The sequence below is a fragment of the Gallus gallus genome, chromosome 3, assembly GCF_016699485.2.
Source record: "Gallus gallus isolate bGalGal1 chromosome 3, bGalGal1.mat.broiler.GRCg7b, whole genome shotgun sequence".
Lineage (NCBI taxonomy): Eukaryota > Metazoa > Chordata > Aves > Galliformes > Phasianidae > Gallus > Gallus gallus.
This window is the reverse complement of record NC_052534.1, coordinates 25,999,604-26,027,005: the sequence shown is the minus strand read 5'-3', so window position 1 is coordinate 26,027,005 and position 27,402 is coordinate 25,999,604. Positions and strand designations below refer to the sequence as shown.

The 27,402-nt window shown below is 36.5% G+C and overlaps 1 protein-coding gene across 2 annotated transcripts in view; it reads right to left on the bottom strand.

Moving 5' to 3' along the window:
* The window catches only part of PRKCE (protein kinase C epsilon), a 279,822-nt gene that overhangs the window by 168,308 nt on the left and 84,112 nt on the right, over positions 1 to 27,402 (bottom strand). For both annotated transcript variants that reach the window (XM_419464.8, XM_015283823.4), the window contains exon 2: positions 13,653 to 13,716. In XM_419464.8, coding sequence (XP_419464.3) covers positions 13,653 to 13,716 — 64 coding nt within the window. The remainder of the gene's footprint in view (positions 1 to 13,652; positions 13,717 to 27,402) is intronic.

Sequence of the window (27,402 nt, the reverse complement as noted above, 5' to 3'; positions counted from 1 at the left end):
GTAACTTTCAGTGATGTATCCATTATTTTGTCAGAAATCTCTCAGATACAGCTCCTTAAATAAGAAATATGGTTTCTGACAATGAATCCATCCCATGAATAAATGAAGTAGTAAAATATGTCTTATGCATGTTACGTGTCTGACCTTTCTCAAACACGCAAAAGTTATGCTCACTAACAGTAAAGACCAGGCATGACAGCTTTTTTTAAACCTATAATTATAAATTTTTCATTATTGAATGCTGAAGGCTGTCAGTAGACACTTGAGGACTTTTTTCTCCCACTCTTCACCATGCCCCTTCCAGAAGATCAGTTCAGTAACTATGGCCAGCAAAACATGTTAATCAATAATGGATTCTTAACAAACAAAAGTAAAAAACTAAAAGTTAATTTGGGATTCTAAAATAGGGATAAATTGTATCTTAATGACTACAAGTGCATTACATCACCTTTAGTGTTTTTTCTCTACTCTTTCAATGAAGAGTAGGCAGTTAATTGAAAACAAGATATGAATCTCAATCTCAAGTCCTCTTCCCGTATTTACCAAGCTCTTTCTCTCAAGGATAACTTCCACTTATTAACAGTAGCCCTGCAGCACAATAGTTAGAAGTACTCTTGTTTCCCAGAGAAATCTGCTGATGCACAGAAGCATTTTGCCCAAAGTCAAGATGGCAGACATACAGATCACTCTAGTAAATCAGAACAGAAAACTCAAATCATTGGAATTTAAAAGCAACTGCTATTTAAATGTTGCTTACTGCATTTCTTTTCAATGAGAACTTTTGCTTCCTTTTTTCTCCCTTCAGTACATTTCCCATGTGCATCTCACACAGACGTACAAAAGCCTGAAGTATTTGTGACCTCTACTTTTGAATATAATATTCATTGAGCATGCAGGGGTGGTGGTGGGAAACTGCTTATTTACTTAATCTACTGAAATGCGCAGCACTATTCTTGCAAAAAACTCATCACTAAAGGAAAGCCTCAAAGCTGATCTTGGTATTTTGACCTCTGACTCTAAAAGTTTGTTCATGTGAAGATAAAAAAAAAAAAGTAGTCATCTGAATTTTGCCAAGCCCACGATAAAGTCCTTATCAGGAGAACTGTACTGTTAAACTGGCACTCTTTCAAAAAAGAAAACAGGATAGCTTCAATTCTTTGTCATACAATAATTATAGACTGCACAATGTTTTTAATAAAGACTGAAGTAGATTTTTAAGCACCCTGATTAAAATCTGAAATTATACTTTCACAAAGTTTCACTGGGAGTTTAAATGGGAAAATAAGTTTTCTTCCCTTCTAGTTCTTTCTTGCATTATGATATTGTCATGCAAATGTCAGCAATTACATTGCTCTGAAAAAGAGAGAAATATGGCTGTTTTCAGTATTATAGTCAGAGGTACCCTTTCTAAAAAACTGGCACACCAGGTTACTGCTATTTACTATGGAAAATTCAAGAATTGCAACACAAGATGTTTCCTTTAAGCAACACCATTTGCAGCAGAGATTCCCAAAACGATGGCACGAAGAAGAAAAAACTAACAACAAAAAGTACACTAAAGATTTTTTGAAACCAGTGAGTCTAGTAAAAAGAAAAGCATATGCTTGGGAATTTACTGGAAAGATAACAATTTCCTGGTACTGATCTGGGAATTACAAACAGAGAATTAAGAAGAAAGGGAGGATGCCTCAGTGATTCTTTACAACACCGTTATATAACCGAGCTTTACTCCCCACAGTACCTTGTAGGAAGAAATCACACTGATGAAAACTGGAGCTAATAAAACACAGATTTATTCTGGTTGAGTATTTTGTCCCAGATTTGGATACTGATTTGCCATTTATTAATGGTTAAGTGTGTGTGTTACAAAAATTACACCTTCCAGCTAGTATCGAGGAAATCACGGACCACATGGAGTAGTTGGAAGTGTAACTTTCAGTTAGTTCACTTACTAAAATTGTTACTGGAGATTAAAATCAGAAATAATGAAAGTAAAATGAAAGTGCTGGCATGAAGATGAATAGACAAAGGACTAAGTAACATTTAAATCAGAGTATTTATCTCTGCTTCAATCACCGTTTGCAATACTTTCCTTAGTATAGGCCCTGTGAAAATCCAGAGATGATAAATGGACTTGAACTTTCTTGTCCAGCCTTGCACCTTGCATTCTCTGTGATTTTCTTTAGCAGATCCTAAACTTGCAGCTAACACATACATGCTCTGTTCAGTCATTTTTATATGCAGAAACTGCCTTTTACAGTGGCAAAATATTTTTTTCCTGTTCATGGGTAGATAGCATCCATGAAAATTTTATAGTAGAGGAAAAGGAAAAAAATAAACTGAGGAAGGGATAAAGGTACCAATAAAAAATGAACTGCACAAGCTCAACCTCAGTAATCTAGAGGTAACTCCTATTACATACTACACACAATTACAAGAGTATTCCTATTCTTTCCACCCAATTACATCAGCAGGAATGTGAGGAGGAGTGAGGGATCTTCAGAAAGGTGAAACAAGAAAGATTCGCAGGTCTATAAAACCATACTACATTCTGACAGTACTACAAGCATGAATACAGTATTTATACTAATTTCTACCAAGATCCATTTGCAGAAGGATTTCTGAGAACATATTATGGTTAGGGGAATCTCTAAATAAGAAAATAAAACAAAACCACATCACAACAGTCTGGGATAATGAAGTTCCAGTGCATTCTACTTTTGCATTATACAACCCACACATTTAGTGAGCAATACATCTTGAAGATTCATCACAAAGACTAGCAAATTATGAACTCATCTGTAGTTATAAAAAATAAGAAACGGTTTCTGACTGTTCAAAGGTAATGTGTAGAACCTGGCAACAAAGATTCTGACCAATGTCTGAACTACTGCTCTTTTATCTGCAGCTTTTAGCTATTTTTAATGTAAAATATTTTTAGTTATTTGACCTAGTAATTCTCACCTACAAAGTACTCAAATTATAGTTTATTTTATTCTCCCATACTATAAAGAAAAAGTTAACACTGAAGAAGACAAAGAAATCCATATTTAATGATACCAAGTGCCCAGAAGTATAATTGAGTCTGAGTCCCTCCTAATGGTAGCCACATTCACTAATGACAAGGGTTTTCCATGAGTAGGAGGCTTTATTACTCTCATTTTCATCTCTAATTGTTAGGACACTCACTCTATTTCATGAGTATCATCCCAAAACAAAAGTAATATATTTTGCTGACTTGTAGAATAAGTATGAAGTATTGTTTCACCTGGTGCTTTATCTTTACTACAATTCCAAATTATGCGCCACGGGTTTTGAATATTGTTCATTTTCCCTAAACCTAAAGTGCAAATGACTGAAATGATTTAAGATACTGTGTTAAATAAGCACAGTTAATACAGCTGTCTTTTAGTCCACTTGCTTAGTATTTCTAAGAAGTTTAAGTCAGAAATAGAGGCTATTACCTAAGAAACAATAGATAAATTATTCTTTTATGTAGTTTTTAGAACACAAAAAAATGTTTTACTTGAGCTTAATATATTACCATTCTTTCCTTTATGCTTATTTGCAAAGAATTCATGGAACAAACATTCAACTGTATGCAAATTTTGAACCTCTATTGAAAGGAACATTCCTAAATTCTTTTCTCAGTTTCCAGCTGTACTTATAAATATTTAAAGCTCTCAGGACTATACTTAAAAATATATGTAGTTTGAGACTTGAGATTTTTACGCTGTGCTAAAGACAGTAAACATTTGCTTAATAATATTTAAAAGTTAACATTCCCCAAACTTTCACAATTTCATGAATACATGGGATGGCCAGGAATAGAGTTAGAATCATCTTTAACTTGTGCATTACCACATATATTAAGCCTCTGATCAATTAATCAAAATGGACTGTGCTATGACATTTTTCTCAATGACACTAAGAATAAACAGAGTTGACTATTACTGGGGGAGATGTGGGGGGGGCAAACAGGTGAAGATTGATTCAGAGCATGCTACTGAAATAAGTGCAACTAGGTAGAGCAAGAAAACAAACAAATCTTAACAGAGTATAGGCATTGTGTTGTATGAAGTGCACTAAAACAAAGAAACTACAAAAGAAAGACATGCATATGAACTACAATATCAATGTATTTTCATACCATATGTCATCCTAGACAATGAGTGACGGGTTAATCTATGCCTACTGTGTCTTATGAAAGAGCTAGACAAATACAGATTTCAAAAACTACATATTTTTATTCCAAGTCTTGTTACTAGCTTCTGTATGTAATGGAAGCAAAAACACCAGTACAGTTTTTGATCTGATAGTTTTCACATTTTAAAAACATCCTACATATATGCAGTGGCAATATTAAACATGATTATTCCAATGGCCTTGAATAATTTCGTAAGGGAAAAAAAGCAACAAAACAACACCAAATGTATGTACCACCTTAGTGGAGATAAGACAGACATCATTTAGGGATCATTATACGTGTACGATTCACTATTTATTATTTACTATTACAGTCTTATGTAATTTTCCTTAAAAAAAAACACAAACTCTTACAGTACAAGACAAAGGAGCCTTTAAAACTCCCAGTGTCTTGCTTTCTGTGAAGCACTTGTTTTGGCAAACAGCTAGAAGCCTGCCAAGAAAAGGTCATCGATCTTTGCCTGAAAAACTCAAGCCAGCTTTGTACAGTAAGGGCCTATTACAAACACAATGCTTACCAGATGTTCTATCAGCTAGCTGGATGCAATCCAAGGGATGGCTATAAATCCATGCAAAAATGTTCATTGGGAAGGTATTTGCCACAGAAATTGCATAAGTACCCTTTGGAGTGCCTGTTCACTGAGCACTGCAGTTCAGAAGTTTAGTGCACCAACCAACTGAATTGTCACCAAGTGCTGATCTGCATTTGCATCAATTTCTTTAAAGAGATCTAGTTAGTCTGTATGGTTCATTTTCCTAACCAAATGCCTGTGCCATTACTGAGGACAGCCTAACTTGAGCGTACAAAGAACTTTACATGGATTGTCACACTATTTCATTTGTCCTCCTTTGATTCATTTGGGTAAAAATGGGCATGTACCTGTTTTCAGGTGCTTGGCTAACAACATGTGAAGTTTTATCTCAGAATGTATGGCTCACCTACCCCATAAACATTTAATTATTCACCAGTGTTAGAGAAATGAGATGTCTACTGACATTAAATCTGCTTTCCCAAGTCTGTTAGATTAAGTTAAAATTTTATTTCAGAATTGTTTTAAATGTTCTAGTTCAGAATCATAATCCTCAGTTTTCTATTTTAGTATGAAAGTACACATTGCCCTTATAATAGCTGTAACTTTGTTAAAATTTGTTGATTAACAAGCAACAAAACCATCAAGAATCTCAGCTGGTTTTTGTTTGTTTGCTTTACAACAGCTGACTAGAAACTCATGATCTGGCTGAGCAAAGATTTCTTACAGTTGTAAATATTGTCATAAAATAAGTGAATAGCTCCAAGAAATAAAACAAATTCATTCTTGAAATAAGCTTTTGCACTTCAACAAAGAGTAATTCTAAGAATAAATCAAATAAAATCCAAGAGAAAAGACATTAGTAATAATTTTGATTTATGCTCCCTAAGAGGAGAGAATGAAAGCATAGCAGAAGAAAAGTTTCAAAAATTGGAATTTAAGCTTCTTTTATGTCCTTGGTTTTATCTTTTTTGCCTCACCTGTGGTTTGAATAAGTTATGATCTTTTGGTGCTAAAAACACGACTAGTTGAATAGGAAAAAAAACTTCTAAATCCTACTGACATAAAACCAAAGCTTCGAAGGAAATAGGTTCTCAGCTGGCACGCTGTATAATGAATTTTGAAAACAGAGTTTCTGGTTATGTTTAAAGTTGGCTCTCACACTACTACTTGCTCTGCTTCTGTGAAACAAGAAAGTGTGCTGGAGGAAAACTGAAAACACTGTAGTACTCTACCTTTGCCCAGGCTATGAGTAAAATCACTGCACGCAGAATCCATACTGAGACAGAGCAGAGGAAAGCAAACATCTGCCTAGTTTCTCTGGTTATATATTTTGCTTCACATCAAAAGAGGAGAAAAGCAATAAAATACAGTCACTACAAAGTTTATATCCCCACGCACAAAATATTCCTTACAGGGAAGGCTGCATGAGTGGAAAAGTTCTAACTCATAAATCTACCTGAGTCAGGTGACCGAAGTCAGACACCATACCTTAGCACTGACAATTCAGTTTGGTCCTGCTCAGATCGTTCCAGATTATTTTAACTCTCAGAAAAAGCCACAGTCTCAAGTGTAAAAGTTCTAGTTGTTTGCTGAATCTATGTAGACAATTTCCCAGACATGAAGCAGAATTCTTACTCCTTGGATCCTTTACGTTTTATCCCTGGAAGAAGAAATCTGTCTGCTCCAATGCCACTGCAGATCCACTTGAACAGATTATTCCTGCTCCACCTACCTACTGCACAGAAGTAGCAAAGGACTTGTCAGCACTCTGACTCCCCATTTGCTTCTCCCTGGCCCCTGTAACAGTAACCACCAGCATCCTCTGTCTCTTTCCAGCACAGTTCCAACACATCACCTTCCTCCATGACATTAAAAGACAGAGGAAGATAAGGACATGTGCTGCATGCTCAAATTTTGAGTTCCAAAATAAGAGACATAAAGGTCTACGCAGTTAAGTTATTGAGTGACTCTGTCCTTCTTTCCTGTTTCTACCAAAAGCATGAGGGTTATGGGTCACTACACTGTAAGTTCTACTATAGCATATGTCAATCAGCAACATTTGCACTAGCAAACCAAAAGCCTTTGGACAAAGGAGTTAAAGTACTGGGAAACCTCTTCTACTCATATATTTTGCCTTAAATGTTGAATGTGTGATCTAGTGTCTGAAGTCTAAGAACGCTGTTGGATATATCAAAGCAAAAAGCCAAATAATCAACCTACACAAAATCATTTGTATTCACTAAATACTACCATTATTTAATCTAACAGACTTTGTTGTAAAGTGTGACCTTAAAATCTTCATCCTGTGAAATGCAAGTGCCTTACAAGCAGATGAATCTGAGCAGAATAACATACCTGAAGGTGTATCTTTCTGTGAGTATGCGGTTTGTAGACATTGCCCAGAATTTACAACAGGCTGCTTTTTGCAGTACCTACCATCTCCAGCAGGAGCTGTGGCATTTAATGGAATTTAACTGCCCATTCTAAAGTGAAGGATCTTTAATTGTATAGAAAGATATTTTTATACTGTGAATTTGAGCATCTAACAATGATTAATAATCATCACAGCTGATTAGACATACTAAGTAGGAAAAGTCTTGCATAGTTCTCAAGTTTTTATTACTTTTTGTCTATAATAAACACAGATAGAAAAAACCTCACAACCTGTCAAGGTTATTCTGCAAGTCATTCTGCATTTACTGATTCAATATTGACACATTACAAATGGAACTTAATTTATAAGTTGATAGAGAACTACCATAAGTAACTGGATATATTATATATGAGCCAATAATTCTGAAGAAATAAGAAATCTACAATGACAAATGCAGCAACGAGGTCACAAGTTTTAAATATAGTAGCATCTGTCTTTCAGACTATATAAAACTGAGTTTATTGAAAATGTTTTTAATCATTCCTCAGGCAATTTACCTTTTTTCCCATTTGATGGCCATCTGCTATCCCAGTTTATGAATTGAATCACAATGTCATTGCATTACTTATGTTTTAAACGTTCACATTGTATTTGGATCGCAATCAGCTAGCTCCTAAATGTTTCTGAAATCATTCAGAAAATTTCATGCACAAGATTTTATAAACACTGAAATAGACCAAAAAAAGTACTGCCAAACATGTCAATAAAAAAGTCAACGAGTGCACTTCAGCCTAGAAATAATGTCTATGCTACAGCAATACTGAATTAGTATAGAAAATCAATATGACCTTGGACACAGATCAGCAATGAAGAGACAGCATGGTTTATAAGAGCCTCCTGTTCATCCAAATACTAATAAGCAGACATACTCTTATCCACAGCCCTGGTAGAAGCTGAAGATATAAGACAAAAAACCTTTGCAATCATTACACTGAATTTGTGAAGAAAACAGAATAGATACGATAGACCTTTCCCAAGGAAATTACTTACAAACACTAATCTATTATAAACATCTTTCTTACAACTACATATATATATATACACATACACTGTATATGTATATATATGTGTGTGTATGTATATAAAGTAGAGTTACCAGATGTTTGGTTAATAGCAAACTTGACTGATTGTTTGCAAGTCTGGCAAAATATCTGGCAGAGTTTTAGAAGTGCTTATTCTTTAATAAAGATCCTATGTGCTTGCATTTTGTGTAATACAAAGTCCAATGAAGTTAATAAAAAATTCCAACGAATACTACTGCACACTGCGTCAGGCCTACAGAAGCTGTGCTTTTTCTATTTGACCACAGGGTTTTCTTTTTAAAATATCTTTTTAAGTTCTCAATGGACAGTTATTTGTCAACGTTATAAGAAATCCAATAGGAACACTAAAATTATAATCAAATACTTGTGTAAATGGACTTTACTAATTAACTGCCACATTTATTTTAACCTGTGAATGGATACCTTTGTATCTGTACTTGGGAATTTTCCACTGACACAGCTGTTTGCATCCATGGGAAATAATTGCATATTTACTCAGAATGCATACAGCCGTTTTAAATGAAACAAATCTCTAAAAGCTAAAGAACCTTGCAGATCAGTTTTGGTATAGAGAGTTTAAAGAGCTGGGCCACAACTGTAATGAAAACAGTTATAGAATGATAGAATGGACAGAGTTAGAAGGGAGCTTAGTTCCTATTCCCTTACCATTGGAGCGTTGCCACGAAAATGGGGAATATATAAATGTATTTTAAGAGCTGTTTTCTCTCCCTCTTCTTTCTATATCCAGATCAGCAAAACATGCTAAACATTTTTCAGGATTGGTTTGGAAAACACACTATGCTGATATTTGAGTTTTTGCAGAAAATTTGAAATTCTAAGTTTAGAGAACATCATCTTCAGTGTGATAAACAGTTCATTCAGCATTTTATTTTCAGAATGTGGGCCAGACAGTTCCTACTATGGAATTTACAAAAGACTGCTAAAATGAATAGCTACTCATCCTCCCCCTCAGTGCAGAACAAACATTCCAAAGCAATAAGCAAGATTTAAAACAGCATTAGTTAAAAAAAAGAGAAGATGATAAAAACATTTCTGTTGGGCTTGAGTTTTATGTAACTTATCATCCATTTCTCAGACTTGAATATTTGTGCTTTCCAACCTTTATCTGCTTCAACTTCTAGAAATGAATGGGAGCAAGTTCCAGAAAGTGGCATTTTCCAAACAAATCCAAATACCTTGAGATTTGAACATTGAGAGTTGGCACTGCTGCAAGATATCCAGTGGAGAGCCATCTAAATCACTGGGCTTTTCAGGTATCTCGCAAGTGCAGTGTTACTGCTATGGTAGAGCTGCTTCTCTAGGCAGCTTCTAAAGGAAGTTTCGCAATACAGGAAATGGAAAGAGAAGCTGACACAGCTCTTTAAGTGCTTGTGGGTTTGTAGCTTGTCTTCAGAATAAGAAAAAACTGCAAGTTGCTAATCCAACAACTCAACCCTTCTTTCAGTAGTTTAAAAATATACCCCAGATGTCGGTATCGGTATCTAACAGAGTCTCAGTAAGTCAAGCAATGTGACAAAGAGAGGCAGAAGTACTCTTTACCTCCTTTTGTAATCTCTCACATTTCCATTTTTTCTGTACACATGTGATGAAAGTCTGTGAACGATTTCACTTAGAGTTGGAAGAAGTTGTGTACTTTTGCTGAAGAAGTCAGCTTATAACAATGAGCTGTTTTTATTATTTTACCATACAACTGAAAGTTGTGCCAAGGGATGAGCAATCTGGCAGCTGTGATCATGGGACAATTTAATTTTAAGAGGCATATGGTAATGATGTTTTCTTTCAATATCAAGTAAAAAAGCTTAAACTACTGAGGATATACTACAAGCAAGAATGTTTCTTCTTCAGCCATCTTTTAGGATCTTACGTAAAAAAATTAATTTATATAGCAGTTTATTCACATAGGAGCTCAGCAGCAGAATTAGGGCTGTTGCTTCTTAGGGGCAACTTAAATGCAGGCAAAGCTTTCTGTCCATATTAATGGATTAATCTAATTTACCAAAATAGAACTTCCATCTTAAAATCTTTTAGAAGTGCCAAATAACTGAAGCTACATTATTCAAAGCTGGTAATTTAGAAATTTCTTTTGTGTGATACATCCAAGCCCAACTTGCAGTGCACAGAATGACAAGACAATATTAGTTTCTAAGAATACAGTACATCTCAATGGCCACTGTCCTTTTATTGCCCATTCTAAAATATGGGCAATTCTATTTCTAATACTAAGAAACATGCAACATGATTGTTTCTCCCAACTCAAATTATTGTTATAGATTTTTTTTTTTCACTCTAAATTGACATTTTCCCCCTCAAGAATCTGATGTGAAACACTAAAAATAACCGGACTTAAAAGATTCAGTAGGAACTGTCTGAGAATACACTGTTTGTTTTATACGACCATAGATTACAAAGCTAGGCAAGCTTGAATTCCTAAACACACAGATAAACGTTAAGCTACATTTACAGTAGTTAAGATTTCAAGCACTCAGGAAGAGACCTAGCAAGATACACACATTTAATTAGAGTGCATAGTTCCTACTTGAAAGTATTGTGCACCTTCTCAGTGTAGGCACTTCCAATCTTTGATAACTTCCATTAAGTGCCTTTCTGATTTGCTTGGTACTCGTACGTGTTTGGGTGACAGTTTGTAGTTCCTATGGCTTCCTATTTAATTGCAGTTACTTAGTAATGCTGGAAATCCCAAATTGTATGTTTGTAAAGAGTAGGTGGATTTAGATGTAGACCCAGACATTGTTACATTTGCCCATCACAGTCTTCTACTGGGAAAACTAACTTAGAGGGAAATCTGCCTGAATAGGCTGAAGCATCAAGCTCTGGGATACCACCAAATTTTGAAGACCGTTGCCAATAAATTCTAAAACTTAAAATAAAAATATTTCTGATTTTTAAAAAATTCATTTATATTTAAAAAGCACTTGTAGTTTTATGTCAAGATCCATGCAGCATGTAGAGAATGCTATTTTCTCTGATACCTTTTGCAGCAGTGACTGGAATTCAAAACCAAGGCCCTGGCTAACAAATTAGATCAAGAGTAGCAAACAGCTCAACCAACACTAGCCAGCTGGAAGTTATCATTTTAGTCTAACTTAGGCTCCTTTTATATTCAACATATACAGTTCAACTGAAATGAACAGTCCCACTAAAATGCAAAAATATAAGGGGTGCTCCAAAAGTACTGTCTCCAATTTTGTGATATTGGCCCACAACATCAGAGATGGATGTGGGTGGTATGGCAGCAGAGGTTGAACCTTTCCACCAATATTCTGTTATACTTTTTTGCCACGGGACGTATGGCAGCAGAGGGGCAGTCTGACAAAATGGCGTCTGACATGGATGTGCACATGAAGTAAATGTGTGTCACTGAATTCCTCCTCTGACATTCGTTGACACTTGTTGAACATTTACAGAGATCAAACAGTGGATGTGAACACAGTGAGGTGGCGGGTGGCATTTCAACAGTGGTGAAAGTGACAGTGGGGCATCTCTGCTGGCACAGGAATTCATGAGAACGCCATGTTCATTACTGGCAAAAATGCATAGCTAGTAGTGGTGACTTGGTTGAAAAATACTGTTCTGTAGCTGAGTATTTGTTCTATCAAAGAGTGTTATTATGCTCTTTGTATCAGTTGTAGTTTCCATTTGAAATAAATAGGAGGCATTACTTTTGGAGCAACCTATACCAGATGTATTCTATTTACACGCATATTTAGATATGTATGTAGAGAGATCAAATTAAATTGGCATTTTTGAAACAATAGGGTGAGTCTGTGTGAACAAATGTTTACTTACTGCAGAGCAAATAGCGTTATGTTGCACACTGGCTATGTTAAAATTAGATGTTTTACTTTAAGACAGTAAGCAGAGGAGACTTTCAGAGTTAGATAGGCCTTAGCCCTAATAAAGCCATCTAAAAAATAGAATTTCATTAGTGTTATTAACAAAACACCATAAAAGAAGTTTAGAGACTGTTGTACAAAACTGATTCACTTTCACTTGTGAGGAAAACCATAGCTCTTCTAGAGAACTTAGCAATGCTTCTTTACAAAGCTTTTCCATGGTTACTCAGATTCAGTGGGAAAGCTCTAAAACTACTTCTACTACATTTTGTAAGTGAAACAACTTCTCTAGAGTTCTACCAAATTCACCTAACTCAAGTCTCAGTCTTCCCATAAGGCAACTTTTCATAAGCTTTTTTCCTCAGAGGCCTGTTTCCATAGGAGCTCTTCTGTTTTTATGCTCCCCTTCAATAATAACATAGTAAAAACAAACTCAGCTCTGCAGATTTCTTTCCAAGTAGCTCTAAGCTGTTATGGGGTAATGCACCACATAGCATAGGAGACATTACCATAGCCTTTTTTTCCCTCCACACAAAAGGTTAAAGAGTTTTAAACAACATTTGAAGAACAACAAAACACCATTCTTCCTGTCTTTCAGTGGTCCAACAGACCTGAACACATATTGTGATGGAATAGTAATGCTGTGCTTGCCTGGGTATCAACCAACTATAAATGGAAGCTTGGAAGAACACTTACTTGCCAACGCATCTTACAAATCAATACCATTAACACATTCCTCCACTGTTACTTAACTGTATCAGAATAATGTTGTTTCATGCCATTTCCAATTCCAGCTGCTGTCAGAGTTTACATGAAACTTCCTTCAATATTCTGAAACTTGTTTAGCTGAGCTCTATGAGCTACTTGGGAAAATTGTTAAGATAGCATCACTTAAAATAACTACATCCAAACCAGCCATCCTCATTTCAGCATGTCAGGTTGTCTTCAGGGACATGACCAATACACAACATTGTTTCTTCATGAACTCTTATTCTTGCCATGTACCATCCAACTATGATGCCAATTAAACAACAGAAAAGCGTCTTACATTAATAAATACTTCTCCTGCATCTTCCTGCATTTTCCCCAACATTCCACTACTGTACTAAAAATCAAAATACCTCTTATCATTACAACATTGCACTCATTATTTTACTTGGAAAAGAAAACATTTAGAGGAAAAATAAATATTACAGTAATTTAAAAAAGCAAATAAACACATTTCCCCCCCATGATATCTCATTATTTCTACCTATATAATGGGTTGCAGTCTTAGAAAATTAAGAATTTGAAATTTTATTCTAGGAATCAATAATTCTAAACGATTCATTTAATTACTGCACTTTTAGTTGGTATTGTTACCAACAATGATTATAGGTTAAGATGAACTTGAACTGCTCATTGACTCACAAGCATTTACATCAAAATGTGTTCACCTTAACTTAAGCTTGTGCAGATTAAGAGGGCATTAGCAACAGAACTGTCTCTAATGCTTTTGTTGTTGAGGCCCTTGGAAGATGCCATTCATTAAAGTGTAAGAAAAAATATTTAAAGTCCCTACCTTCACCTGACGATCCTGAAAGGTCTATGATGACATACACTCTCCCTTCTGGCTCCAAGTCAATCTGCAATCAAGAAGAGAATTAAAAGAAAACTTAGAGTGGCCCCCAGATAAGATGATTTCACATGCAAGGAAACCCAAAGTTTCCAAAACCTGTGAAGCCAAGCTATGAGCAGGTCTACAGTTTATTACTAACAGAGTCTCCTTTTGCACATAGGTGTTGAGGACCCTGCACCTCTCTGAAGTAAAAAAAGAAGCAAGTACTCTTAGTACTTGGAAAGCTTGAACCCAGTGAATTTTTACAAATCAAACATTTAAAACACTGTTCTTGGAAATAGAATTTTTTGTGTGGCAGGAATAACAGAAGAAAGTTAAATAGCAATATCAAGTTGTTTTTTTCGTTTTGTTTTGTTTTGTTTTTTTACTGTAATTTACACCAAGCCCAGCTATGCAAATGTGAAAAACATTGTAACCTATTCAGATCTCAGCAAGATAGATCAGCACTGGTGGAAGAACAGGGGTAAAAATTAACACACGCAGGTCATGTGGTCACTTAACACGTGTTTATAATACTCCCTTTGTATCCTTACTGGGAGAAAGTAATACATGCTTTATCCTCTTTCTCTGAAATGCAAAATTCATTTATTTTTGCCGCTGGTAGATTTTAACGAGTTTGCTTTTGTGGAGATTGCTTTCAGTGAGAGTTGTGGGTTCTCAGTATGAAACTGAAGTACTTAAATGCTAATTCTTACAACCTGCAAAATCTTTAGGTACAGCAATGAAGTTCTCGCTATAGTCCTTATGTATTTTACACACATCACCAATTCCACACACTGCTGGTTTTGCATCTCTTAATGGTGTCCCACACATTATAGGCATTTTTTGTAGTCATTCATCCCTCAAAAATTAAACTCTTACTAAAATACTACACAATCAATAGCTCTGAATGCCATGTTGCAGACCTCACACAATTGCAGACTGAGCGAAGCCAGCGTGTGTTCATTAACCTTATGTTTTCATTCTGTTCTGGTAAGTAAAGCACACATAAAATTGCATTGCATGTCAGGGCACTTCAATCATGAGTGGCCTTGTCTGCCAGGTTCTGTTCCATTTTGCACAGCTCCAGACAGGAGCAGAGCAGCCCCAACACTGGGCAACATGAGGCCAGGCTGCGATGTGGGCCTGGCTCCTAGGGCTTCATGAAGTCTGCTGCACAACAAGCAGAAGCAAGCAAGGAAACGAGAAAGGATGTACCCCCAGAAGGCCCCTTCTTTCCTCAAGTGGAAACATAGAAGGACTACAGCTCCTCTTGGACAAGGTCAGATGAGAAAGCATGCACCTCAGTGCTGTCAGTTAGCAGCTCCTCACTGTCCACTGCAGGAGCCCAACGCCTCCCCTAATCCAATGCAGCAGCACCTGGGACTCACAGTCAGAAGCAGACGACATGTACCCTCACATCACCACCATATTCCACTTCCTCTTGCCCAATGGCAACAGGGAAGGTAGGTCTCCTTGCACCAATGCCAGCCAGCTCAGCTGACACCAACTATGCAAAGATGCTTCTGAAGTCACAGGTGACCTTAGGGAATGGCGCTGGGCTGGAATATTATGACAATCAAGAGAACACTAATTCCCATTAATAACCTGGGAGACCATTCAGTTCATCTTTGCAAATTAGCAAGTAAATGAGCATATGAACCAGAGCTCAGATAACTTTGATCATTTTGACAACCACAACTTCAATGTTATTGTTAATGATGGTAATTCAGAAGTTTAATAAGCAGACAACTTACTACATCACACAGGGGAGGATATCACATTTATTTATAATACAAATGCACAACTGACCGTAATCTCAGAATTGTTTTGCCAAGAACTAATTGGTTTTCTTCATAAATGAGATTCTGCAAAAGGAGCCTCAAAATTTGACCCTGTACATAGCATGTGGAGTACAGTGTAGATGGAAACTTCCACATGTGTTGTAACAGACACCCAAGCTCAGTAGAAGAATTCACAGCTCTGATGTCATCGGACCAACATACTAAGAAAAATTACCTCAGCAGCTGTATTTTAAATAGATGAAGTAGGAAATAGGTGTTAGCAAGGCCTGTTGTTACTCAGAGGAGGGGAAAATGAAAGTACAGTCAATTGTTAATTCATAAAGTGTTGAATGTTGAATAAAGACATTTTTAATTTTTGAACTGGCAGCTTGAGTTGTTTTTTTGTTTTGTTGTTTTTTTTTTAATTTTTGTTTTAAATAAAGCTACTGATCTTGAAGTCTCTCTCCTATCTTTTTCCAGTTTTAAATGCAAAATGTTAGAAGATCAGAAGCACAGGTGGATGGATAGACTTTGATGTCTGTGCTGAGGGCAGCTTTTGAAAAAACTGCGATAGTTCTCAACAGATGGCTGTATTAAAGATGCATGTCTAGTACTCTGTATCAGCATTACATACTGTTTGGTTAAGCTTTCAGTAAAGTACTTGATGCTGTTAAAATCCCTGCATATGCACACATAACCCTAGCAGTACTCTGCAGAACAATCATGCAGCTGAAGGAGCAGATGACCATCGTCATGAAGTTTCCCTTCTACTCATTTATTAAGCACGAACAGCTTTAAGAGGAAAAACTGGCACAATGAACAGAAGTTTCCATTATGCATCACATGGCTGAAAATGCTGCCTAATGATTTCAATACAGAATTTTTGCTGATGCCCCAAGCAGAATATATTTTTTATAAAAAGGGATTCTCTTTTACAAAGGAAAGATTTTCTGGTCTTAAAATATTCTAATTCCAATGAAAACGAAATGGACATTTTTATTTACATATTTATAAAATATCCCTCATAAGTCACATGAATTGGTACTTCTGCCAGGAGCAGGCAGTTCAGTTGCCGCAGCTGACCTATTGTATAGAAGAACACCCATCACTCATCCTCTCAAGAACAGTAGAATCCCCCAAACTGTTGAGAAACTTTATGATCTCATGTCCTTCACGGATAAAAGCCAGCACAGAATGGAAAGGACTGATTCAATTCTAATTTTGCATAAAACATAATTGAATGCCTAGAAACATAACAGCATAAATACTCCAAAACAGTCAGACTACTGGAATAAAAGCTATGTGATTTTCTTTCAATCTATGTATTAAACTATACTTCAAAAAAACTGCAGACTGTACAATGTCATTTCACAACAAAAGATGCATACAGCACAATCTGAAGTTCCTACTTTTTTTTTAAACCAGTAGTTTAAATGCCTACAACCTTATGTTGTAGGCATTGAGATTGGTACAACGACTCCTGGAAAAATGCACCAATCTTGAAAAACTTAGGCACACATAGGACATTGATAGTTTGTTTCAGGGAAACAAAAGGCAATCATTCATAAAACTAATATACTATCAGAGGAAAAAAAATATAATGAAGCTATGGCCAAGTTTCAGCGTATTGAAGGAATTTATATAGTATAATAGTCATTAATGGATTTTATTTTCAACACTCTTCTGAGACAGTTCCCCATCTGTAAAAAGAGATACTCCCAAAGGCAGAAGCTAGACTCAGTGACTTGCTAGAAATTCATACAAGAAGTCTACAGTTAAACCAAAACTGAACTCTCATTTCTGGAGACCAAGACTGCCCACTGGATCATTTGTCCTATTCCTTCTTTAAGCTTCACTTTGTCAAGCAACACATATCCTGTCTCTGACTGATATTGCAGGAAGACATTTAAGTACTGTTTTGTTTTTTTTTTTTCTTTTTTAAACACGAGTTTAATGGGTACACCTCTAGGACACAATTCCTCTTTTCTTCCATTCAGTTAATACCCTTCAGTGGAAAAAAAAATAAATCTCAAAAAAAGAAAGATTGCTTAAATATCTCTCCAACATTCCCAATGTAGATAATCCTTATGCAACTCTGAAGTAATGCAAAATTTTTTAATTGTATGCAGAAGATTTTGAAAATACTCCAGCCTTTCATAAAGGTTTGCTTTTTTCAAGCTTTTAATTCATAAGTGATCTTCTGAAAAACTGAGTTCTAAGCTTTTTTCCTGTTAAGGAAGCACTATAATTCCTACTCCCTAAAGATATGAAACTCTGGCAAGATTCTCTTAAACAAGCAATTTGCTGAGGAAACTACACAAACTCTAATCCTATAGGGACCAGGAAGATTAAGAATATACTATCCCACTATTTGAATTGCACTGATAGTTCACATTTGAATATGAAGACTTTGCATTCTTGACCACTGTAAAGCCTGAACAAATCCATTAACACTTGAGGCTGCTTGTTTTCATCGTAGCTGGTAGCCCCAGCACAGAGATTTTGCATGTCCTATGGAGCAAACCAAGACCTGTTGTAAACAAGTGATAAACCACTACCTTCAGTGGCTTCATGCCACATTATCATCAGTTTTCATTTGACCATAAACAACAACACAGGAATGTCATCTATGTTTATGCACATTGTACTTGTTTCCATACTAACTTGTCTTGAGAGAAATCGAAGTACTATCATTGACACAGAACTGAAATCTGGATTAAACAATAACTAGATAAATGTATTTTTCATAACTGAACTTCCTAATGGTCCCAAGCTTGAGGAAGTTTTATTTTCATGTTCCCTATCTAGGCAGAATGCAAAACACAGCAGAAACTCTTCAACTGCTAAGATGTTTAGGATTTTGGCAACAGTAAGAATACAAATGGTCTGTATAAGCAACAGAAACAGAAAGAATTAAGTCATAAAACCTGCTTTGCACCTCTTGTTGTGATGTCCTAGGATTATCTGATATTTGGATAGCTTAAAGCATAAGCCTCCAAGCACACGATCTATCACTGCAGATGGTTATTTGAGTTACATAGGACTTCAGAAGTCAGTATGCATTAACCCATGCTGGACACAGTACAGCATTTCAAAGTTTCCCTTGGAACAAATTCCCTGAAAAAAATCTTTAAACTGAAGAAATAACCTTGCAAAGGCTGGGGGGCTGCAACTCCATTTTTTGAGAAGTATCTCCAGTATTTATTGCATACCGTTTCCATACAGACATTAGCAAAATAAAATCAGAACAGCTATAATCTATTAGAAAATGACTGGAGAAAGAAGTTGTGCTGTTCCTTTGTTCTTGAACCACACAATCTTTCCTGCTTCAACTGAAATAGTTAATTGGAGTGCCTATTTTAACTTATTTAACAGAAAACGTAACATTAATAGTGACAATTTTCAATAGATTCAAAGTGAAAACAAACTGCATCTGACAGAAAAAATGCACTAGAAATCAGATTAAACTCTTATACTTTCCCCAGCATTCACACCTGAGTCCCTCAGCAAGTTCAACTAAAACTGACAGCTTCTCAGTAGGCTACACAGGGCTCAGTGGGCTCAACAAAATAGCAGAGAAAATGTTATTAAATATCTGAAAGTGAACGGATTTCACAGGATGCATGATTAATTACATGAGGTAAACTTGACTTTTAGAGAAAATGCACAGAAAACATTGTAATATGTTGAGTAAACTTCCCTACAATCTCTGTTTACCTCCACTCTTCCATTCTCCACTGCCTCTTGCTCTTCTGGCCAGAGAAATCAGGTCCCTACCAGAGCTACAAAGTTCACGAATCTGCCTTCCATTAAAACGTTACATATTTGATTTTTATAATTACAGAGAAACTTAACACAGCTTGCTGCGTTATAATTGACCACAATGATATACATGAAAGTTAAGACATTTTGGCCACAGGGGATTCTATCATTTATTTACTTACACTCAAAAGTCAACAAAAAGACATCAAACATCTTGCACGACCTACAGAAAAGATCAAACACTTTCTAGTGCCAGACACATGTACAGACATAATACAGAACAGAAGTAGCCAGGGAAAAACAAGATTCAGCTAAAATAGCAACAGTATTCAGAAATCAATTCTCAAACAAGAACCCTTCCATTACTTAATATAGCACATACAGATATTCAGTTGTCCCAAACATGACTTTGATCTTCCATGACCTCTAAAGACCTCCCAGGCACCAGTGGAAGAATGTTTTTGAATGCATAGCATTATACAAATGAATGTGTTTGCACTCAAACACACACATCCTCTCAAAAAATAACACACTTATTTTCTGTATTACAAGGAAGAACAGCATTTGTGGATCACTGCCTTAGGACTAGGGTGTTCATAGTTCATTTTCTGGTAGAGGTCAGAATGGGAACACAGACAGATGGCTGTATTTACATACAGCAAAATAGCACAGCAAAACAAATGGCTGCAGTGGCACCAAGTAGCATGACCACACAAACATCACTGCGGAAAACCAAGTTTTTGACTCTGATCTGAAAAAGGAAAAAAAGAATACCTTCACTTTCTTGAAATCTGCAGGTAGAATTGGAGCATGTACAGCATCAGACCTCTGCTGCACCCCACCCTAGAGATCTTCATCTTTCTTTCATATTGAGAATATAGTACTAGAAAACTGTGTCTGTTTAACACAGTTCTATGCCCTAACAGGTTAGGGTTTCTAAACATCTGCAGTAAGGGGTTAAAGCACCTCTCCTATGAAGAAAGGCTGAAGGAATTGAACTAGTTCAGCCTGAGAAAGAGCAGGCTTGAGGGAAGTCCCACTGCAGCCTTCCAGTACTTGAGGGGGGGTTATACAGGAGAGAGGTTTTTGTTTGTTTGTTTACACAGTTTAATAGTGACAGGAAAAGGAGGAACAGTTTTAAAACTAAAAGAGGGGAGATTTAGGTTAAATACTGGGAGGAAATTCTTTACTTGGAGGGTGGTGAGGTGCTGGCACAGGCTCCCCAGAGAGGTTGTGGGTGTCCCATCCCAGGAGGCGTTCAAGGCCGCGTTGGATGGGGCCCTGGGCAACATGACATGCTGGGGGGCAGCCCTGCCCACAGCAGGGGGGTTGAAACTAGATTATAATTAAGGTCACTTCCAACCTAAGAATTTTCTAATTCTGAAGAAGAGTTAACAAGAGTGAAATAAATTGTTGAGTCATTTATTCATGAGCAGAAGGAGGGGTCAATAACCTTAAGAGAACAGATCACCTAGACTGCATTTAGGGCACTTTGCAAATGAGTGGATCAAGTGAGAATAATACTAATCTAAGTGGTTCAGGCACATGTGCATGCTGGTTTGTAGGCTTATTTAACACAGTTATTTTGAGAATGTCAACATCTGCAGGTAGTATGGCTTATTTTCCTACCTTCAAGCTATACAGCATGTATATCCACTGTAGTATACTGCATTCACATGAGAAATGGAGGTTGCTTTGTACTAGTAATGAATATAAAGTACAAAGAAGCAATACAAGCCCAGAGGTAAAATGAAATAGGATGAGCAAATGTTGGGCTTGGCTAAAGGGCGCTCAACTAGACTGAGTGAAAGCAAGAGCCTGCATAAAGACTTTGATTTGAAACATCAGCTAAGTATACTTCAAGGAAAAACAATCACCACTGTGACTTTTCACCATTCAATCACTTATCACTTTCCCCAGCAGACAGTTATTGGATTTAAGAATAAAGGAACTCCATCATGTGGCGAGATCTGATTTGTAATTTCATCACAGTGCTTTTCAAAATCCATTCTTCAACATACTGTACCTACCGTATCATACATACCCTGTGGCACTCGCCAGTCTGTAGGGAAATAATTAGCTGACAAAAACGTTTAAAAAACATCTCCTACTTGCTTATGGACATATTTTTATAATGTTATGATGCAGAATTGTAACCAGAAAGGTTTGCCCATGCATGTAGGAACAAAACACTGAATTACTGCAATAGACAATAGAGACTGCACGTAGATCAGGATCAGCTGATTAATACAGATTAAAAAACACATACAATCTGTTAAGAAACTATTTTGTTATAGTAAAATTTTGAATGACCACTTGGTTTTACATATAAGCTAAGCTTAGATCTGGCACAATTGTCCAGGCTCAGGAACTACCAAAACATGATGGTTTAACCACACAGACATTTGATATTTCTCCTTAATTTCAATATAAAAGCTTGGTGCACTGTACAGTACCCTGTACAGTGGATTTAGTGTGTGAAGTCTCACACAACAATATATCAAAGCAGCCCTGTTTCCTTTAAGACATTTTTCTTCTCTTTATGATCCAAACACTTTCCTGCACTCTTCTCCTAGTTGCACCATGGGAAACTTTGATAGTATGTAGTAGGAAATAACCACACAGTATTACTGTGAATATAGGAAACAACAGTACTGATTTCTAGACCTCAAAATTCAATGACATTAACAGTTGGAAGATCTTAAGTGGCATAAATTCAAACTCTTCCTAAATGAGGTAGGATATCTCCAAAGGCAGGATATTAAATAAATGCTAGGAAACTGTGAACACTGAGGATGCTGTGAAACTGAGGAACACAGCTGATGTCATTGAGTACTCCTCTTACCTATACTGGCAGAAAAATGTTCTCAGACCAACAGTTACAAATTAATACACCTTACATGAAATATCAGGAGAAAATGAGGCTCAGCATTCATCTCAGTTCTTTCTACAATAGTTTTGCACCAAGTATTCGATACTCTACTGCGTGATTACTTTCAGTAACTTTCCAGAGAGGTCATACTGAATTTGGAATCATTAATTAGTCAATTAGAAGAAAGCAGCAGGGAACTGAATCAACCTTAGTTCAGATGTAAGTGAAGCTGCACAGGCTTTGGTTCCAGACAAAGAGCAACAAAAGTCACATATAAAAAATAAACTAAAACAATTACTGTTTACAAGTTTGAGTTCAGTTCAGCTCCCTGGGAAGAAAGGAGAAAGGCTTTTCTTATCTGCAAGGCAACCATTAATTAATTAAAATTAAATGTTCTCTCCAGTTGTACTCATGATAGAAATTAATCTTCCACAAGGAAGGAAGCATCTCAATCCAGCACGCTGCAAACAAACACACTGTACTTCTCTCATACTCACTAGGACTCCTGAGCAGCTTGTTAGTGTTCAACACAGACATCGGATGCAAGCCAGAGTTCATCAGCAAACAAGAAAAAATTTCAGTAGGTAAATTCTTACTATTCTACTTTGCCAAGCTGATTTAGATACTAACGAGATTTTCATTTCTCTGCAATAAAGTGGCTGAAACTACAGAATATGCAGTTAGGATAGGCTGGGAAATGGGCCCAGGAGCATCTTTGACCTCAGTAAATGGCTATGACTTAAACTCTTTCTCTCAAAATTTCCAGAAAACAAACAATATTTTATTTATAGAAAAATTTCTAAAAACTAGCAGGACCAGTCTGAAAATTCCCCAGCACTGCAGCAACTCCTCTTTCTGCAGGAGTCAGGTCTCTTACTTTTACAAAATCCATTTCACTTTGTAGTTAGCTGAAGTGTATCCTGTGTCCAATTTTGGCTGATGATCAATGCTGCATACGGCCCAGATGTGACAAGAAACTGTCACAGCCAAAGCAAGAGGAAGTTAAATAATATTTCAAGAAGAAAGTTATGCTAAAATTGCTTTAAAAACTTTACATTTTATTATGGAAACAGAGCCACATTACCTGTTTAATCTCATTCTTTAATGTTAGAATGCTTATTACTATTTCAGCTGTCCTGCTATGTTAAAAGACTGTTTTTCCCTAGCAGGGCTAGGATTTTTTACAAGTAATGAAGAACTTCAGAACAATCTTTTAAATCAAGACACCAAAAAAAGAAAGAAGGGATGATGTAGGATTTGTAATATTCCTTCATGGAATTACAAGCTTGTCACCTTGAAGTAAAATTACTTAACTTTGGTTATGGAAGAAAGAAGAGATTGCAGAAGTGACACAAAAATACTTCTTTTCTAGTTCCAATTTGTTTTGTTTTTAAATTCTTTCTCCAGCAAGCTCTAAGATGAAAGCAAGAATACACAGGCTTCAAGAATAAACAATCTTTTGTCGGGTTAAAGATGGAAGGAAAAAGTATGTTCTACACAAATATTCTCTGTCCTTGCACATATGCATCTGTAACCTTAGCTGCTTTACAACAAACATGAACATTACAATAAACAAACATTGAATGATATATAAACCACAATAGAAAAAAAACAGAATTGGCATCAAGCATTTAAACAAAAGTATCCTTCCTGGAAATTGCTCTCCTACTTATAGCATGCCAAGAATTGCATTGATTCAGAACCTTTGTTCAAGTTATACTAAAAGTTTAAAAGAAATTGAAAAGAAGCAGCAAGAAAACAAAGTTAAGAAAATGAAAGTGACCTGCAAAAGTATCTTTGCTTTCCATGTTTGTTAGCTTAGAATGGAAGACTTCATTCTGCCTTCATACCAGGTGGCGCACAAGACTGTATGCAGTAGCTACAGAAATTGGTTGCCATGTGGATCCATCTGCCCTTTTTCATGCAGAGTCCAAACACAGAGATCGTATGTAAGAGGACACCACGCTTGCAGGTACCACTCCTAAGCCTCCAGAGTTCACTGTTCTAGGCCCCAAATTGGAAAGGGCCATTTAAGTAACTTACCACAATGGGAAAAGTGACTGGAATGAGAACAAGCTTGGAGCTTCCACCTTTACAACGTAGGGTAAGCACAGTGAGTACAAAATGGTTTGTGATTGCCCAGTAAACTCCATACTATGCTTCTATATAATAATTATGGTTCATGGCTGTTGCCTACCAGGTCTCCAACCTGGTCATAAGGTTTCCAGTGCATCGGGCCAAAACACAGTAAGAATGTGGGAGTACTGCAGTTCATCACTGTTTCAGACATCACAAAACTCTGAAGACGCAACACCCTCAATTCTGTTTTACTTTAGCTAGTACTATAATAAGTTCTTAAGAGACCATTTTGCTGGGGCTTTAAAAAAAAAAAAAAAAGCAACAAAGTGTTTTTCTAGCTCTGCTGATGGCTTACTCTGTTTAATTACCACATTAGAAAGATTAATGAAGCTAATTCTGCCAACAAAGCAGCTATCCTGAAGTCTAGAATTATCAGTGATTCACTTGGACTTCCTCTGCAGCCTAAGCCATAACAAACCCAGAGCAATTCTGAGATCCTCTAATGTCTGCTACAGAACACTGCTACAAAACAAAACTGCTCTAGTTCATGCTACCTGTGTGTGAAACAAAAAAGGGAAATTGAGTGAAGTAAAATTTAGTAACTTGGCACATGCTGCCAGGGAAGTCATATTCTATGAGTCAAACAGACCAGAATGTAACATCTTGAATACAGAGATTACAGAAAAGGAAATGGCAAAAATACCCACTACTATTATTACTGTTCCTGAAAAGTCAGATGGTAGATTCCACTAATCAGGAGTGCAATACTAGCAAAAGATACATCCTCATGTATGCTGCATTAAGTGATATGTGGTTAGTATTTATATTTGTTTGTTGATAAACTTCAAACAAGAGAAGCTGCAGAGTTCCCACACTAGATATGAATTTGACACAGAGGTGTGCAAGATGCTGGCTCAAGATTTTTTAAAATCTTACTCCGGCTTTTTAGATTTTCAGACACCTTTGTTTTTTGGTACTTCCTGGAGACAGAACGGGAGAGGGCACCCTGTTATTTATCCTACCCTATACTGTAGTGGTTTGGTCATTCCTCTTTAGTCTATAATGAAAGAGGATATGTGGTGTCATATACATGCACATTTTGCTCTTTTTTTTTTTCCTCCTCTCTCTTCTTTCTGCTTTAGACAGAGGTACTCAGATTTGTGTGATTTCTTTGAAAGAGCCTAAGGATGGATTTTCAAGGGTCCTGGAACTGGAATCAGAATAACTGAAGATCTAAATGAGCAAAAATTCTTTAGATTTAGTTCTAAATGTAGAAGAACCATTCAGTTTTGTTTTGGGAGGGCACAGCATGTTGCCTAATTTACCCATGTAAGAAGTCAAACTAATAAAGCTAAGCTAATGCATTCCAGAAAATGCTTTCAGTCTTTTCTGAAAATATCTTAAGATGAAGGATCTGTTGCATCCATTGCTAATTGGTTTCATTAGTTTATCACCTTTAATGTGAAAAACTGATGCTTCACTGCTCATTTTCAGCACTCTGGCTTGCAATCCCTTGTCAGATTAAAAAGCCCTTTCTTTTTAATGGTACTTTTGTATATCCAAATTAATGACCTCCCATTGTTCTTTTCCAATAAACTAACCAGGCAGCTCCAAGTTTCTCCCTGGAAAGAATTTTCCCCACAATATAAATGCTTCTATATGTTCAACTGTGAGTTCTGCTATTGACCGGCTGACTTACCCTGAGCACAGAACTTCACTCTCCTCCAGGCACATATTTCACCTCTTATTGTTTGCTTTATTTACAGTACATGTAAGGCTCTCTAGTAACACATTTATACAATAAGGCCCTGAACTTTTTGCCGTTATCTACACTGGAATTTATGAGTTCTATGCATGATCCTATATTAGTAGTATTATTTAAACTGCTAAATTGACTAGAAATAAACAGTCATTATGGTAGCCTACTGATAAACCTTCATGTGCTTCAGTATCTCTGCACATATCATATCCCAAAAGCAATGACCCCTAATACTTGATTTACAGAATAAATTCCATTTAGAGCATGAAGCATGTCTAATTTCACCCAAAAGAGGACAGAGATGCATCTCACAGCAAGATAAATCTATTTGGACCTCAGTATATGTGGACTGCTCCAAAAGTAATGCTTTTTTTTTTTTTTTTTTGAATGCTGGATCATGGCATCAGAGGTGGAGGTTGGTGATATCGCAGTTTCCCACCAATATTCCATTATATTTTGTTGCTGTATAGCAGATGGCAGCAGAGGGGCAGTCTGACAAAACGGCATCTGACATGGAAGTAGGTAAGAAGCAAAGGCGTGAGCAAATTATTACAAGCGCAACACACAAGCTCTTCTTCAGTGCTGACAAAAATGCATACCTAAAGGTGGAATGGTAGATATCTTTGTTGAAAAATAGGTTTGTAGCCAGGAATTTGCTCTACCAAATCATATTCTTGTGCTCTTTGTATCTGTCATAGTTTCTAAGGAAATAAATAGGGGGCATTACTTTCAGAGCAACTTACATATTTCCTGCCTCAATTTCCAGCCAATCCGTTTTTAAAATATTAACTGGTTGTAATCTTGAAAAAGAGAATAAATAATTTCAAATCTGGGTAGAGTGCCATTAAAAACCTGAAACCTGTCATCTGCAACAAGCATGGAGGTAGGCACTGCAGGCTGCTTTAGGAATGCATCTAAGTTTACAATACCTTTGTTCCTTGATTCTCCATCCCCAGTTGGCCTACAATTTTCTTAAGCACTACACTGTACACAGTATACAGAAATTTCAGATTTTAAGAATCCTATATTCATCTTCTATGGGTCAAAACTTAGTCCTACCCAAGTTTGTTTCAAAACCTCTCTCCAGTGTGAGGACTGAGCTGGAAACTCCATATTTACATTTTTAAATAAAACCATAGAAACACTTCCCAAAGATCTGATCAGAGAAGCAGCAAGAGTCTCTTTACCACAGGGACTTCAAAGACAGAATTGGAAGTAAAGTTACCTTCGCATAACGGAAAGACAGGTTTTGGGGGTACTTCTTTTCAGTGCACTGTCTTGTTTATTTTTTAATCCCCATAGTAATAAAGATGAGAATGATTCATGCACAAGTATGACCTTGTTAGCTGCCTGGGCTACCTCCCTTTAAATAAGGCTCTCTGGGGACTCCTGTAGATCTCCATGATGTCTACATAACATGCATGAGTGTGAGTTTTGGACAGTTTCCATTCCTGATTC